Source organism: Emys orbicularis, chromosome 11 (assembly GCF_028017835.1).
Source record: "Emys orbicularis isolate rEmyOrb1 chromosome 11, rEmyOrb1.hap1, whole genome shotgun sequence".
Taxonomy (NCBI): Eukaryota; Metazoa; Chordata; order Testudines; family Emydidae; genus Emys; species Emys orbicularis.
Genome location: NC_088693.1, coordinates 36,106,171 through 36,121,911, shown reverse-complemented (window position 1 = coordinate 36,121,911; position 15,741 = coordinate 36,106,171). Strand labels below are relative to the sequence as shown.

At 38.8% G+C, this 15,741-nt stretch overlaps 1 protein-coding gene across 14 annotated transcripts in view; it reads left to right on the top strand.

Annotated features, from left to right (window-relative positions):
* The window catches only part of LOC135885551 (sodium channel protein type 1 subunit alpha), a 111,635-nt gene that overhangs the window by 59,354 nt on the left and 36,540 nt on the right, over window positions 1-15,741 (top strand). For 12 of the 14 annotated variants that reach the window (XM_065413343.1, XM_065413349.1, XM_065413347.1 and 9 more), the window contains 3 exons: window positions 2,228-2,382; window positions 4,510-4,683; window positions 12,620-12,742. In XM_065413343.1, coding sequence (XP_065269415.1) covers window positions 2,228-2,382; window positions 4,510-4,683; window positions 12,620-12,742 — 452 coding nt within the window. The remainder of the gene's footprint in view (window positions 1-2,227; window positions 2,383-4,509; window positions 4,684-12,619; window positions 12,743-15,741) is intronic. The other 2 variants (XM_065413344.1, XM_065413346.1) reach the window with 1 other exon arrangement.

The window sequence follows — 15,741 nt, the reverse complement described above, 5'->3', positions numbered from 1 at the left end:
AGATCATGCTTACAAAGGTTTTTCAGTTGCTGTTCATTGTATCTTTGACAAGAAGTAGCTAGTCATGCAATATGCCTGCAAAGCAATCCATTTTCTTTTTTTCTGCTTGAAGTATTAAGTAGCATTCCTCTCAGATGAAGTGATGTACAAGAAAAAAATAAAAAGATGTTATCACAGTATGTTACAGGAGATTAACTGCACTGTAAAAGGATTTTTTTCACAACTGATGAATGTTTTCCCGGTAAAACATACTTTTCGAAGAACATAAATAGAACTATAAGGATTGTGAACACATTTTAAACACTTCATTCAACTTTTAAAATGTGTGAGTGAGTTTAATGCTTGTGAGAATGAGGGACTAACAGGGTCTACTTAACCCAGGGCAAATAGTTGATATGCAAGATTTAGTGACATAGCTCTTACTCGGTACTTCATTCCTAACTTGTAATTCCCTGCTTATCCCAGTCAATGGCCTCTCTTCGGGAGAGAGGTAGCAATACTGCCAAATTGAAAGGCAACTTTGTGACATATACAAATAGGGTGAAACTGCCAAATATAATTAATTTGTTGAATAAATCATTGTGCAGATATTGCTGGAAGTTTGTAGGTTTTTATTTTTCTAGCAACTTGCTGATTTTATGGTTATTTGGCCAAATTAGGGGCCCAACCTTCTACCCTTGTGCACACTGTAATAGTACCTTATTGGAATCGGTAACATTGATTTCAGTGAAACTTCTCATGTAGTAAAGTATCTCTTAGCATGCTTAAGGTGGCAGAATCTGGCCCTAACTTGGTAATCTTGAATCATATTGCACATGTATGGAATTAATGATGCATTTCTAAATTCTGTTTATGAATTTTAGTCAAGAGTTTTTTTAAAGTTATGGCAAAGAGGAGATAAACCTCCATCCTCCCTACACTCCATTTGAGGGAGTAGGAATTTTTTATTTGGATCATTTGCAATCAACACCACAAGTATACAGTTATTATCTGATTTAAGAATAAGAACTTTTCATGGATTTTTTAAAAAGAAAAAAAGAAATTCAGTTCCTGAATTCAGTATTGAAATGTGGTGGGTTTGTACAGGATTTTACCATCAATAACCTGTTTTCAAATCTTTTCTTACAAACTGCAGAAACCATAGTCTTGATTTGGAGACCAGAGGATGAAAGTTGTTATGGCCCTGATTCAGGAAAGCTGTCATTTTCTTCTTTACAGAATCTCTAAAATCAATCTTTTTTTTTTCTTTTCATCAGCACCACTAAAATCCTTGTCTATTCCCTGCTAATTTCTTACCTCAACTACTGCAAACTTTTCTTTGGCCTCTCTGTATCCTAGCTAGTCTTACTAGATTGTGCTCAAAATACATTCTGTTCCACCTCTCTGACTATCCTCTTCCACTCCTTTTACTGGCTTTCTCTCTGCTTTTTTTTCCAGTTCAGACTTGTCATCTTCAAGGCACTGAACAAATCTGTCCCTGCCTACATCTTTGCTTTAATTTCCTCCTAATCCTCCTCCCACTATGTAAAGGTCTCTTAAGGCAATATATGAAAGTACCATTTTTATCTTTCTTCCACTTTCATCACTGTAACTTCTTCCATGCCATCTCATATACCTGGAACTCCCCGCTTCTTCTTGTAAGCTGCTCATCATCCCTCTCTTCTTTCAGTCCTTCCTTAAAATGAACTTCCTCCAGTACCTTATCAGAATTAACTCCCCAGACCACGTTGTGAGCTCTTCAGGGCATGGATCATGTCTTACATTTGTCCCTGATCCTCACTAGAACATCTAGGTGCTACTGGAATGTAAATAATGTATTACAATAACTTATGTCCACACATAAGTGCATTAAAAAATATAAACCTGCTTGAAGTTTGACTGTATATTTGTACTAATTGTATTTAATTTGGCTTCTAAATTCTTTGTGGGAGGAACCATGTCTTCATCTGTTTGTGTAGTACTGAGCACAGTTAGCTCTCAGCAAAGTAGAAATACTTTCCCATTCTTTCATTTGATTTTAAATACCAATTGTCTTATTAACCGCATTTGATTTTACTGCTTGAAAAATGGGCTTTCAAAGTGTATTTATCAGAGTTTAGATTTTCTTATAGCCATAAAGTACATGGAAATATAATTGCTGTACCACTAGTCAAATAAATAATCAGACATTATCTCCTTAAGCATCACTTCTCTATTTTGCCTTCTCAAAATGTATGTTGCTTTACAGGCTGTGTACGAAGGTTCAAGTGCTGTCAAGTCAGCCTAGAAGAGGGGAGAGGAAAACAATGGTGGAATCTTAGGAAAACCTGCTTCAAGATAGTTGAACACAACTGGTTTGAGACTTTCATTGTCTTTATGATTCTCCTTAGTAGTGGTGCTCTGGTAAGTGAAACCTGAAATAAGTGTAATGTTTCTGTGGGAAAATATTTTAAAATGTGGTTTATCAAACACAGTTTTTAGCATATTTCCCCCTGCAGATAAAAAAACAAATGTGTTATGTTTAAACAGTAAGGGCCAAATGATGGTCACTCTAGTGTTAATGCTTTGAATGTGATAAGGGGGCAAAAGGAGTCCTCTTTCCACAGCATAGCCACATAGGCACAGTCATCCTTCAGTGTTTGGACTAGGGGATTCAAGGAGGTATTACTGAGACAGGTGGCCTGGGGGACCATCGAGTTGCAAACATAGTGCAATATATGGAAAAAGAGAAACATAATTAATGTATGATTTATTTGGGCTTGCTTCACCCCCAGTTTGTATCAGCATCTACCAGTATAACGCAGGGATGTTCATTGCAGAAAATCTGCCTCCAGGTGGTACAAAGTCAGTGCAACTCCCTGCTCTTCTTGGAAAATCCAAGCTAGCCTGTACATTTTAAACAGCCCCCTTACTCCTCCCACATACATACATCTTAATACTGTGGTGATATCAGTCAATGTGGATCTTTTCTAATTACTGCCTTCTAAGAACAAGAATTCTCATGAGTGCTTTTTTCTCCAAAGGAATCATAGACTCCCACTCATGTAGACTGAATAGCCACAGGAATGTCTCTAAAAATACAAACTACCAAACACCTTGTGAAAACTTACCAAATAAGTGAGAACAAAATAAAGAGAAAATGTCATTAATATAAAATAGTAGCAATAAAAGAAGCACACTGCAAAAATGCCATAAAAATATCCTGAATAAGTAAGGGGGGCAGAAAAGCTGAACTTCTGTAAAACCAAATCTGGATCCATATTCACTTGAGGAGTCTAAGCAGTCATGCTTTGCAATGTATTTGGCCAGTCATTTAGATACAGTTTTCTACAGCATGTTATTTGTTATGTTGGTTTCAAATAAAACAAAATCCAAGGCTTTTGTCTGGCATGAACTAAAGCCCATAAATACCATCCAGCTTTTGTTTTATTTAATACCAATATAACAATTTAATAAACAATTTTATACTGAACATGATATAAAAAAGTGGTATTTTTACCTCTAGGACTTGATTCAAAGCACATTGAAGTCAATAGAAAGGCTTCTATTTACTTCAGTGAGCTTTGGATCAGTCTCCTAATGAATGGAGAAAGGAAGTCACTGGAAACAACTCGCAAGGGAAGGACATGTTGGCAGGATGACTGGCTAAGATGAATTTCCATCACCATGTTTGGAAAAAATTCACATAATTTCACATAGTACTGTCACCTTATGCTTGTGAAACTTGCAGAAGTATGAATCACTCACAAACCACCTAAGTTATTTATTTTCAGAAGATGATCCAGTGGGCAGGGTGCTAGTCAGAGACTTAGGAGACCTGGGTTGAATTTCTTGCTCTGCCACAACTTTCTTTGTGACTGTGGCCAAGTCACTTAAGGTATGTCTACATAGCAACTAGACACCTGTGCCTGATCCGTGCAAGTTGACTCAGGCATGCGGGGCTCAGGCTGTGGGGCTGTTTCATTGCTGTGTAGACTTCCAGACTCAGACTGGAGCCCGAGCTCTGGGACCCTTCTAACTTGCAGGATCCTAGAATCCAGGCTTGCCTAACACCCATGAGCGTTAGGTGCTCATAATGCTTTTGAAAAACCCACTACGTGCTAAATATCTTTAAAAATCTAGCCCATAGTCTTTTTGTGTCTTAGTTTCCCCATCTGGAAAATGGGGATAATAGATAATAGTACTTCCCTACCTCATAAGGGTATTGTGAAGATAAATTCATTAATGATCATGAGGCAATCAGACACTATAGTAATCACTATAGTAAACATATAAATACCATAGATAAATCAATCAACAGATAAGAATAAAACCTAATAGGCTGCATTCTATATGATTTACCTATGGACAAATACAGTACACAACCCTGTTTTTTATCTGAGAAAGAAAAGTCGGAGAAAGCTCAGGCCCCCCGACTTTGTATTTAGGGAGAGAATATTTCAGTTTTTTTATTTTCTTTGTCTTTGCAACCTAAACTACACACTATAACATTACTGAACACTAAACACATTTGAATATTTTTGTTTTTAGGCTTTTGAAGACATATATATAGAGCAGCGCAAGACTATCAAGACCATGCTGGAATATGCTGACAAGGTTTTCACTTACATCTTTATTCTGGAAATGCTGCTCAAGTGGGTGGCATATGGCTATCAAACATACTTCACTAATGCTTGGTGCTGGCTGGACTTCCTAATTGTTGATGTATGTGATATATTTTCTAAGTATTCTTTTATATTTCTTTTACTGTCTCCTTTTTGTAGAACTCATTAACATAATATTTATACTCTTGATATTAGCCATGCCAAAATAATTTATATTTAATAAGCAAAGTATTGTAGGCAAAAATTCTTTAAAAGTCACATAGGAACTCAAGATTTGACCAGAATCCTGTAGTTCTTCAAATGCTGTCCAGATATATTCCACTATCAGTGCATGTGTGTTCTATGTGACCAAGATCGGAATCAGCTGGCCAGTAATGTCAGTTGGGACTGTGCATGCACCCTAAGGGCTGGTCTACACTACCGCTTAACTCGATGTAACTTACGTCATTCAGTGGTGTGAAAAAGACACCTTCCCCAAGCATTGTAAGTTACATCTACCTAAGCACTATCCACACCACACTATGTCAGCGGGAGACGCTCTCCCGCTGACATAGTTTCTGCCTCTTGTGGAGGTGGAATAATTATGCCAACTGGACAGTGCTCTCCCGTCAGTACAGCACATCTTCAAAAGACACGCTACAGCGGTGCAGCTGCATCTGTGCAGCTTTGCCGATGTAGTGCGGGAGGGTAAACTTGCCCTAGATGTCCTTGTGCATCTCACCAATGGCATAAAAGATGAAGCAGCAGCTTCTGTCACTCAGTTACTTTTTACTGCCCGTGGCTGCAGAATAGAACTCCACAGTGTCCACGAACTCTTGCACCTTTTTCCTAAAATTTTGTGTAAATATTTGTATATAATAGAGTGTGTAGGTTTAATGTGCTAGGATAGCTTGCCCATTGGTAATTTTTTCATAGTGAGCTATTTTGTTTTATTTTTGACAAGAGAAGAATTTTCTCAGTACCATGACTTAGCCATGTCTGAGCCTAAATTCCCAGGATTTAAGAGCTATCCCTTGGAATGATGACTGCACTAAATGCCTTTTCTACCTCAGGAAGAGTCATATCCCCAGTAAATGCTCTATTTGTAAGTCCTATTCCAAAGGGACTCAAGAGGGAAAAGAAGAGCACCTTAAGCTATTCTTGTTAGACTGCTTCATGCAGGTAGTTTAGACCATTGTGGGTCAGCAGCTGTCTCCTGAACCCCATCTTCTAAGACTGCCATGACTACTGATTGAGATAGGACTGAGTGATCCTCAGAGAAAAAAGGAGCATTGCTTCTCTGGAAACATAAGGACATATCCACATTGGAAATCCCAGGCAAAATAAATCACCTCCTCACTTCCATTTGAGGGGGTCTTCATGGCCCGAATCATGTACTGGAGCACTGAGGGAACACAGTACAGCATCCTTGGCACAGCCTCAAGGATCAAGATTGATTGGGTTGAGTACTAAGTCCATGGTACCGATTTCTGCCCCAGCACTGCTCACTTTGGCGTCAATCCCTTTGGCATCAGTTTTTACAGTACTGCTCATCTTGATGCTGGCTAGTTTGGGACTATTTATTTTGGCACCATCCACCCCAGTGACGCCCACTTCCACACCAAGGTTTATGGCATCATCACTCTCTGTACCAAGGATCTTTGCTGTACCAGAAGATCTGCAAATGATGGAGGAGACTGAGGAATTAATTCAGGGAAATCCATGACCAGTATTATACAGAAGTTCAGAATAGATTATCATAGTGGTTCCTTTACAATGTGTGAATCTGTGGGCATGTCTACGCTGTCCTGTTTTCAGTGTCCACGTGGGAGAGTTACAGCTCAGGACTTTGGTGCATGCTGCTATTCACACTCCCTTAGTCCGAATTGAAGGGCAGTGTAGACATGCCCTATGGGTCTCCACTGCTTTCTATTGTGCTGAATATTCCCCCCATGAAACTAACTGTGACTGCTATTGTGGTACCAAGTGCCTCTGAGGCACCAGCTAACACTGTGTTGTGATGCATTCAGGTACCCCAGATAGGGTAGCCCCTCTTCTGGATAAGAAATGTTCCTTCTCCTCGTGTGATTCTCAACAAAAATGGTGACGGATCCCCGATATATTCCACAAGAGCCCCTTATATATCAGAAAGAGGATCGAGAGCTTCCTACATAACCCAGTCATATAGGGGTTATCTAAACAGGCATATGTCTTAGCACCCTCCTCCCTAGCCCCCCAGGTCCTTATCTATATAATAGTCCTGTCCCTATTGGACCCTTTGGGGCTCATACCACATGAGACAACCTTCATCAGTACAGCTTCCTAGGGTGACAACCTCCTCCCCTGCGCCCCCCCCCCAGATACTTGTCTCAGGTGGCAATTCATTAGCTGGAATCACTAGAATTGTCTTAAGAGAAGCACGCTCAAATGGAGAAACAAACCATACCAGCTGCTATATCTTCCTCATCCCTGGATGAGGCAGTTGTTCCATCTGTACAGTACTATGTCACCCAGATGATTACAGGAATTTTCAAGAGTTGCTCAGATGTATAGCTGTTTCTCTAGAAATCCCCGTAATGATGGTAGAGGAGAGTTCCAAAGACATTTAAACATGAACATGGGGGAGGGATAGCTCAGTGGTTTGAGCATTGGCCTGCTAAACCCAGGGTTGTGAGTTCAATCCTTGAGGGGGCCACTTAGGGATCTGGGGCAAAATCAGTACTTGGTCCTGCTAGTGAAGGCCCCACTGGACTCGATGATCTTTCAGGCTCCCTTTCAGTTCTATGAGCTAGGTATATCTCCATATATTTTCTTCACACAGTGCACAGTCAACTTGTGGAACTCCTTGCCTGAGGAGGTTGTGAAGGCTAGGACTATAACAGCGTTTAAAAGAGAACTGGATAAATTCATGGAAGTTAAGTCCATTAATGGCTATTAGCCAGGATAGGTAAGGAATGGTGTCCCTAGCCTCTGTTTGTCAGAGGGTGGAGATGGATGGCAGGAGAGAGATCACTTGATCATTACCTGTTAGGTTCACTCCCTCTGGGGCACCTGGCATTGGCCACTGTCGGTAGACAGGATACTGGGCTAGATGGACCTTTGGTCTGACCCAGTATGGCCGTTCTTATGTTCTTATACTCCATACCTCTTTACATGGTTGTCTGGCATTACCTATTAATGAAGCCTTATTAGAGTCAGTAAAGCTTATCTGGCAGACCCTAGCATCAGTAACACTGACCTTTAAGGAGACAGGTAAGAGGTACCAGGTCCCATTCACCAGCTTTGAGTAACCTGTTCACTCATCCAATATTTGGTTCTTATGGCAGACCCTCCATATTCGGTGTTCCATAGGGACATGGTTACCCTTAGGTCCCATCCCAAATTCTTATCTAAGGTAGTAACAGTTTTTCACATGAACCAAATGTTCCATTTACCAGTTTTCTTCCCGAAACCACATTCTAATCAGGAAGAGGCCAGACAAGACACTCTGCATGTCCTTAGGGCATTATCATTCTAACTGCGTAGAACCAAGCCATTTCGAGTTTCCCCAAGACTCTTTGTTGCATTTGCAGACAGATTGAAGGCCCAGGCCATATCAACCCAGAGACTTTCTAAATGATGTCTACCTGCCTTAAATCCTGTTATGAGTTATCCATTTTAGATACCCCCAGTGTATCCTCCTTCCTTGTATCGCATCATTGCTTGTGAGTAACTCTCAAAGAAAAAGAAACAGTTACTTACCTTACACTAACTGTGGTTCTTTGAGGTATGCTGTCAATATGTATTCCATGACCCACCTTCCTTCCATACTACCATGGAGTCCTTTAACCTCTGGATTCTGTATTGGTGAAGGAACAGAGTGGTGGTTGGGGCTGTTTCCCTTTTATGCCCTCAGCACAGGGCATGAAGACACTCATGGTGAATGTACAGCCCCAGGACACTGCTGGGCAAAAGATTCTGATCTCAAACATAAGGGACGCATGTGCAAGTAGAGTAGCATATATATGGACAACATGCCTTGAAGAGCCACAGCTAATGTAAGGTTAGGTAAGTAACCAGTTATTATTATTATTTAGTTGAATTTTGCTTCTGTCTTTATACTTTTTCCTACTTTTTGATATTGTGCAAGTTGATTGGTTAGAATTTGCATTTGTTGTTATTAATATTTTAATAATATTTCAACTTGTATTTGATATAATTGCTGTTACATGACCATTTAATAGCATCAGTTTATTCTGAGTACAGACTAATGATTCAGTCATCTATAATGTATATACATCACAGGGGAAAGGAAAATGCAGTCTGAAATGCTCTTTAACACACCTTCTGACCATTGAGTAGCATCAAAACCTTTAGATGATGATAGCACATCCACCAAATTCCAAGGGCTATGAAGTAATTGCTTAGGATGTGCACAGCTGCTAAATGGATTGGGCATGCAGTTACAACATATGAAGGAGCTACATCTTACAGTGTAATAGATTGTGAAATCCTAGATCTCCTCTTAAATTTGTCCAAAATCCTTAATTAGTGCTGTGGGAAAATGAAAGCCTTCTTGATGCATTCCTTACTCAGAGTAAAATGAGATTCTGGAGAACACTGAAGCCATATTGCTGCAATATAGAAGGAAATATTCTACCTCCCGCCCCGCTTTTTGCCATTTTTTTGAACCTGCACAACATGTTATATTTTTAATAAAGTTGATTATGATCATTGTGGGTGAAGTCCTAGCTCCATTGAAGTAAATGGGAATTTTGCACTGATTTCAGTGGAACAGAACAGAAAAGATATTAACATACTTTCCTAAAAATAAAAACATTTGATATCTGAACTTCCATTGCACAAGTGCCAGCATGTAGCTACAGAGCGGCTATGTAGGGAACAAAGACTACACCTGTAGTACAGGTGCAGCAACTTCAATAAGCCCTTCAGTCCAAATCCATCATCGAACTCATGAGGTCTGTGTTTGAAATTAGGCAAGATGAGTTCATTCTTCCCTTCAAGGGTTGGCTAACTTTTCCAATCCTGCTGTGCTATGCTGTGTTATGCTATGATGGATCATGGGCAGGAGAGATAAATCCTTTATTTATTGATCCTGTGTTATTTACAGCATTATATATTAATAGGTTAATTTAATACATTGAAGTACACTAGCCCTCATCCTGCAAGCATATATGTTGCAATTACTCATGAACTAGTGGCCCTCCAACTATGCTGTTTTAGGGCGTTGTCACCTAAGCACATACACACAATTCAGCAAATGTGTTGCACTGTTATCCTGGGTTTTTAGTTCTATGTACACGTTTGCTTCTAGTGAGAGTATCTTGTATTCTAATAGTGGTAAGCAAGCTGGGATTTTTTTACATAAATTTAATTTGCATATGCTAACTGATAATGCGTTTGTGGGATAATATTGTACCCCATGAACATGTGTGTTACGATAACTCATGAACTAGTGACCATCCAAGTAGGCTGTTTTAGGACCGTGCGTATGCTAATTGATAATGCCTTGCAGTGATGGTGGTTGCTGCATACAGTCATCCTAAGGTAGAAGGTACTTCAAGGATGTTGGTTCCTTCAAATCTGGGCTTGTTAGGTATTCTCAACAGAGTGGACGGATGCTGGATATCTTTGCTTGACACTCGTAAGAGGCTTTTCTGTCTAGTTATTGTGCTCCAAATACTGCAGACTCAGGAGACTCTTAAGGGGATTTTTTGTGTTGCACAATTCAAGATGGCGAACAAATGGGCACAATATTCTATTTCCAACCTTATAAAAATGATTTGTGATGATAGTGTAGTAGATGATAGTGACTTTGTGTCAGATTATGTTGAGAGTTGCTCTGAGAAGGAAGTCTATGTGTCTGTTGATTGTTCATCAAGTTCGTCTTCAGACAATGAGGAGCTTTTATCCAGGCAAGAATGAATATCTAGAACCATGAGCATGGGCTCACAGGACACATGCCTGGAAAGGGGTATGGCAGAAGGGGATACAGGAATAAAATACTATTTCAATATCATTACCCAAAACACCTACCTCAGAACCACTGCTCTGATTATGTGCAGGAGGGAGATCAAGCCCACTATTCAGCTTTGTAGCTACTGAAAACACACAAACTGTTAAACAATTTTCTTTAGTGTATTTAAACTCTTGCTGTATCTGCCATAGGCCCCCCAGCATGACCTTGAAATCAATTAAGATTTTTTGATTTCAGAAATGTCAGTAAACATTTTACCAATAAGCTTTCCCAGCCTTATACATTGTTCATGACCAGGGGCAGTGTGTGATGAAAAGTTTGCATTTGATTCTGCAGATCCATCAAAAAGATCTGACAATCTAGGGGTAGATTTCAAAAGAGAGTTAAAAAGTTCATCTACATCATTATCCTGGGGAAACTGACTTGGCCTTGATTCGGGCAACCTCCACATCAGTCTTTGTATAAGAATTAGAACAAAGACCCGAAGGGCTCAGACCGTATGGTGGTCATGATCTCCAGTCCTTACAAGATAGTATCTGACCCCCCACAAATCCATCCTCTTCGCTAGAAAGGGAGATATCAAATCCATAATTTTAGAGTGAGTGAGGGGATGGATGGGAGCACTTATGGTGGAGGCAGAGGCACCACGTCACCAAGATTTGTGGGCTTACTGATGGGTTTTAACCATTGCTAGTAAATTTAGGTAATTCAGCCCAGCTCCTTCTGCCCTCAGACCACTCTTTCAGACTACAACCTTTTGCTATGATCTTATCCTAGGCACAAACACTTCAAATCTCCGCCCCAAAACGTTCCCCAATCAGTTCATATCTTCCAATCAAGAACAAACAAATGTACCATTGCTACCGCAGGCACCCAGCATTGTAAAGAGGGATGACAATTGCCCCCATGGGGGCCGCTCCCCACTCCCCTGGTGCCCACTGCTTCCTACTGCCTCCAGCACTTCAGGGGTCCTGTTCCATGCACCCAGTAGCACACAGCAACCAGTCCTCAACAATCTGCCACTGCTCACGGCTGGCGGCTCCTCTCTCTCACTGCCATACCAGGCAAGTGGCAGGCTCCCTGCACAGGACCAGGACTCTGCACTGCTCCCTGGACTCTCCCAGTGCTGCCGCCACCTCAGTATTGCAGACCTTGTCATTCAGAACATCATTTGCGTCTCCTCTCCCAGGGCTTGGGAGTGCAAGCTGGGGCAAGGCTACTACAGACAACTCTAAAGCATTGGAAGATAAAACTGGATTTTCAACGTATGTAATAAAGAACTCTTTCCTCAATCTGTTGCTTTACTGGACTTCTTTAAATAATTATTATTTTTGAGAGCTTTATATCATCATTGTTCAAGTACTCTTTTAGCATCTCTTCTCTCTACTTTAGAGCATGTAAGCCATGATCATGTCAACCTATAGAGCATGGAAAGTGAGCAAGTCAGGGAGAATGAATGGTCAGTGAAAAGAAGTGAATCAGCTGTGGGACTGATCTTTCATACCAATTTACAGAGGATCATTCTTGCTTCATCAGCTGTTGATCAATAATATTGTAAATTCTGAACAGATTTCTATCATTTCCCTATTGACTGTGGCTCTCAAATACAATCAAATGGCCATTATAATGGTTCAAAGAATGTTCTCAAAATTTTAATGTGTAAGAGTAAGATCAGTACCTAGACTGACAAACAGTGTAGATTCACTTTAATTTCCTCTGTAGGGTTTTTTTTGTGTATAAGAATTTTTCTTTTCCTTCAAATCTTAGTGTATCACAAACAAGATATGAGAATACAAAATATTTATGCTTCCTTGTATCAGCCAGTATTCATCAATGGGTATCTTATGGCATTATTCCCCTATTTCTCCTTTAATTCCTTTATGCTACTCCTTCCTTTTTCTCCTACTTTTTTCCTTAATTTAAAAGATGTTCTCCAGGCTACAGAAAGATTTCTGAAGAAAGATTTCTGAAGAAAGTGCTCCAACTTAGATCCTACTTGAGAAGGCTGTAACGCACATCTATGGGATATATAGTGATATGTACAAAATGAGTAATTTTTGCTTTTTTGTTTTTTATGTAGGTCTCCTTGGTTAGCTTAACAGCGAATGCATTAGGTTACTCGGAACTTGGTGCCATTAAGTCCCTTAGGACACTAAGAGCTTTGAGACCTCTGAGAGCCTTGTCGCGATTTGAAGGGATGCGGGTAAGACAAAATGAAAGAACCTGAAATAATGCATGCCTAAAAAGAAACAATGCATGCAGAATAAGGAATGACAAATCCATGCAGAAAGGCTGTACTATCCTCTTATCTACTGAGTATCTAAAAGATAAGCAAAAGGCTTTATCAGCTCACCTAAATCCATATGCAATATCATACTTTAGTTGTGTTCATTCCAGTTACTTTACTTTCTAGCCAATCTCAGGAGTTTTTCTTTAAGGATACAGAAATAATCAGAGAAATAAATATATTAACTCTTAACAGATTTTCTAAAAATGAGTTCAAGATGAGTGGATTTTGTACAATTTGGTGCTGATAAACATACCACAAGGTTTCTACAAGAATCTGATTCAGCACCAGTTTAAAAAAGTACCTTCCTTGTTACAAATTCAGATCTTTTGTATTTTCATTAAAAATAAAGCTCCAAATTCAGCTTTGTTGTAACTCTGTTGAAGTTCACTCGATCGCACCAGCGTTGAATTTGGCCCAGTTAGTAGTTTTGCATCTATTTCTGTCAGTGGCTGATGGACACATGAGAAAAAATATGAATTATTTTTCTGGATTATTTTTCTTGATGAGATAATTTATTGTAAAATAACTATTCTGTTGACTCCAGGAAAAATCCAGTTATTCAGTACTACACACACATTATATTTAGTTCCTATTTTGAGTAAGTTAGAATCACTGTTCTCCATCTTACACAAGAAATGGTCTCTTTTTACTTAGCGTTTCCTTTGTCTACTATTTTCTATTCCTTGCAGCTGCTGAATACAAACTAGCCCAATGTGCATGTCATTGAAATCTATTTAATTTTAAGAGAATGATTTTTCCACTTCATGGAAACATCAGAGGAAGCAGCTTTCTGATAATGTCAAAATCAGATCTAATTTAGTAAAATAGACAGTTTGCAATGTACGGTCTAAATTGTATTTAGATATACGGTAACTCCACACTAGTATCATGAAATCAAATTCAGATTGTTAGAATTGAGGTCCTCAAATTGTATCCATCACGTTACATATCTTTACTTCAGACTTCACAAGAAAAAACTATTAACTCAAACATGACTAGATTCATGAATTTCAGTTTCAGATAACCATGTCTTAATTTAACAAAGTCCTTAAAATTATAAATTTGTGAATTGATAAATTAGCAAAATGTAATAGGCTAAGAGTTGGGTCAAGTACTCCAGTGTTTCTTTTGTCTGCTTGCAGGAAATAGTAAATTGGGGGGGAGAAATTAAACCTCTTTGCTTTCTTGCATTGCATATACCTACAATGAGCTGTGGCAAAACTGGCTGATTTTTGATTCAGCAAGTGTCTTTTTCGTTTTAAGATTTTTCACCACCTTCAAAAAGATGCAGAGTATTTTCTGGAAAGGAATGAAATTTATTCCACAAAGCCTCTGTAAATAAGAGACTGTTAACAGGTTCTCAGCTGGTGTAAATTGGTATGGTCCCATTGATTTTACTGGAACTGTGCCAAATTAAAGAAAAATCTGATATCAGAAATGTAGTTTAGATTATGATCCTATTTTTAGGAATGTCCTGTTTTCTATTTTAGTGAATTGGGAGATTGTGAAAATTTCAACAAAAAGTGCTTTTTCAACCTTTTACCAAGTCAGTAAAATCCTAATGAATCCAATCCGTTCTGTTGGTTCTAATGTATACATTTCACTGTTCACTAATATTTGTATATGATACGGTTATAGATTAACTTGGTTATTCTCTGTTGCAAATATTATTCCTTGTGCAGAGGGCTGGCACAAGGCCTATGAGCCATTTAGGTAAATATAGGTCTGAAGTGTTCCATAGACTGTGCTAGCCCCCTGCACAGGAATGAGTTTTGCCAGAATAAGAACATCTGAAATCGGATTCTGTTGTTGCATTGTATTCTGAGAAGTGTTTAATACTTCAAAACAATGAACTTCAAAAAAAACCTAACTCCACCCAGATGCTGGAAGGCAAAGTAAAGAATTGCTTTCATTTAAATTAAATCTCAGTCACAGATTTAGGGTTATGTTCACATCTCAATGCATGTAGATTAATGATGATTACCTGCAAACTAAGATTTGAATATACCCATTGCTTTTATGTTAAGTTTTTTATTATTCTTTGTAACATAATGCTCTTGCACTAGTTCTGAATTTGTATGCTATTTTAGATGTAGAAAATCAAATATACATTGCTTTGTCTAATTGGTTTAGGTAATAATAATGCATGTGTTTGTGTGTAGCTTCAATGAGTAAAGCATGTTGTGCCGTGCTTGATTTCTGCATTAGAAAAGTAGTAGCAGGCAGAAGACAATTTTTAAAAATTATCCACATTGAACTTTCAGTTTTGCATGTTTTATGCACATTTCTGGCTGATGGCTTTAAACATTTACCGTATTTCAAATTTCCAGTCCAATTTCTCAACATGTAAAATTAAATAACAGTAATTGATGTCTTAAATATACTCCTAAAATTCAATAGATATTTCTGAGATTCCCTTACCAGGGAAATGATGTTGAGGCTTGAACACCTTATTTTTCAAGAGCACTCTAGACTTAAAAGAAAATTGACAGTATCACATACCGCTAAGTTATAAAGCGTAATACCAAGTGTTTCGGTCATTACAGATACCTAATTAATAATAAACTATATATTTCTATTTCATATAGGATAATCTTTCTTCAACTTGGATGGGGTGGAGCGCTGGTTCCTCCCCTCAACCCTTTATTATGGGTACTGTATTCTCCCCTTTGCTACCCTTAATCCTTTCACTGTGTCTAATTACTACATGGAGTGGGGCCAGAGGGGAGTGTTCTAATTTGAGTGTCCCAATAACATTATTATAGTTGATACTTCCATTCTACACCCCTCTTTTTAATTGCTTTGACCTTTCCCAAAAAATACCTTTGGGATTGAAATTTTTCATGTTTGATCTCAGCAGAGAAATAAATTTCTGTAGAAACCTTCGTGAAAATCAGTTTAGCTATTTTGAG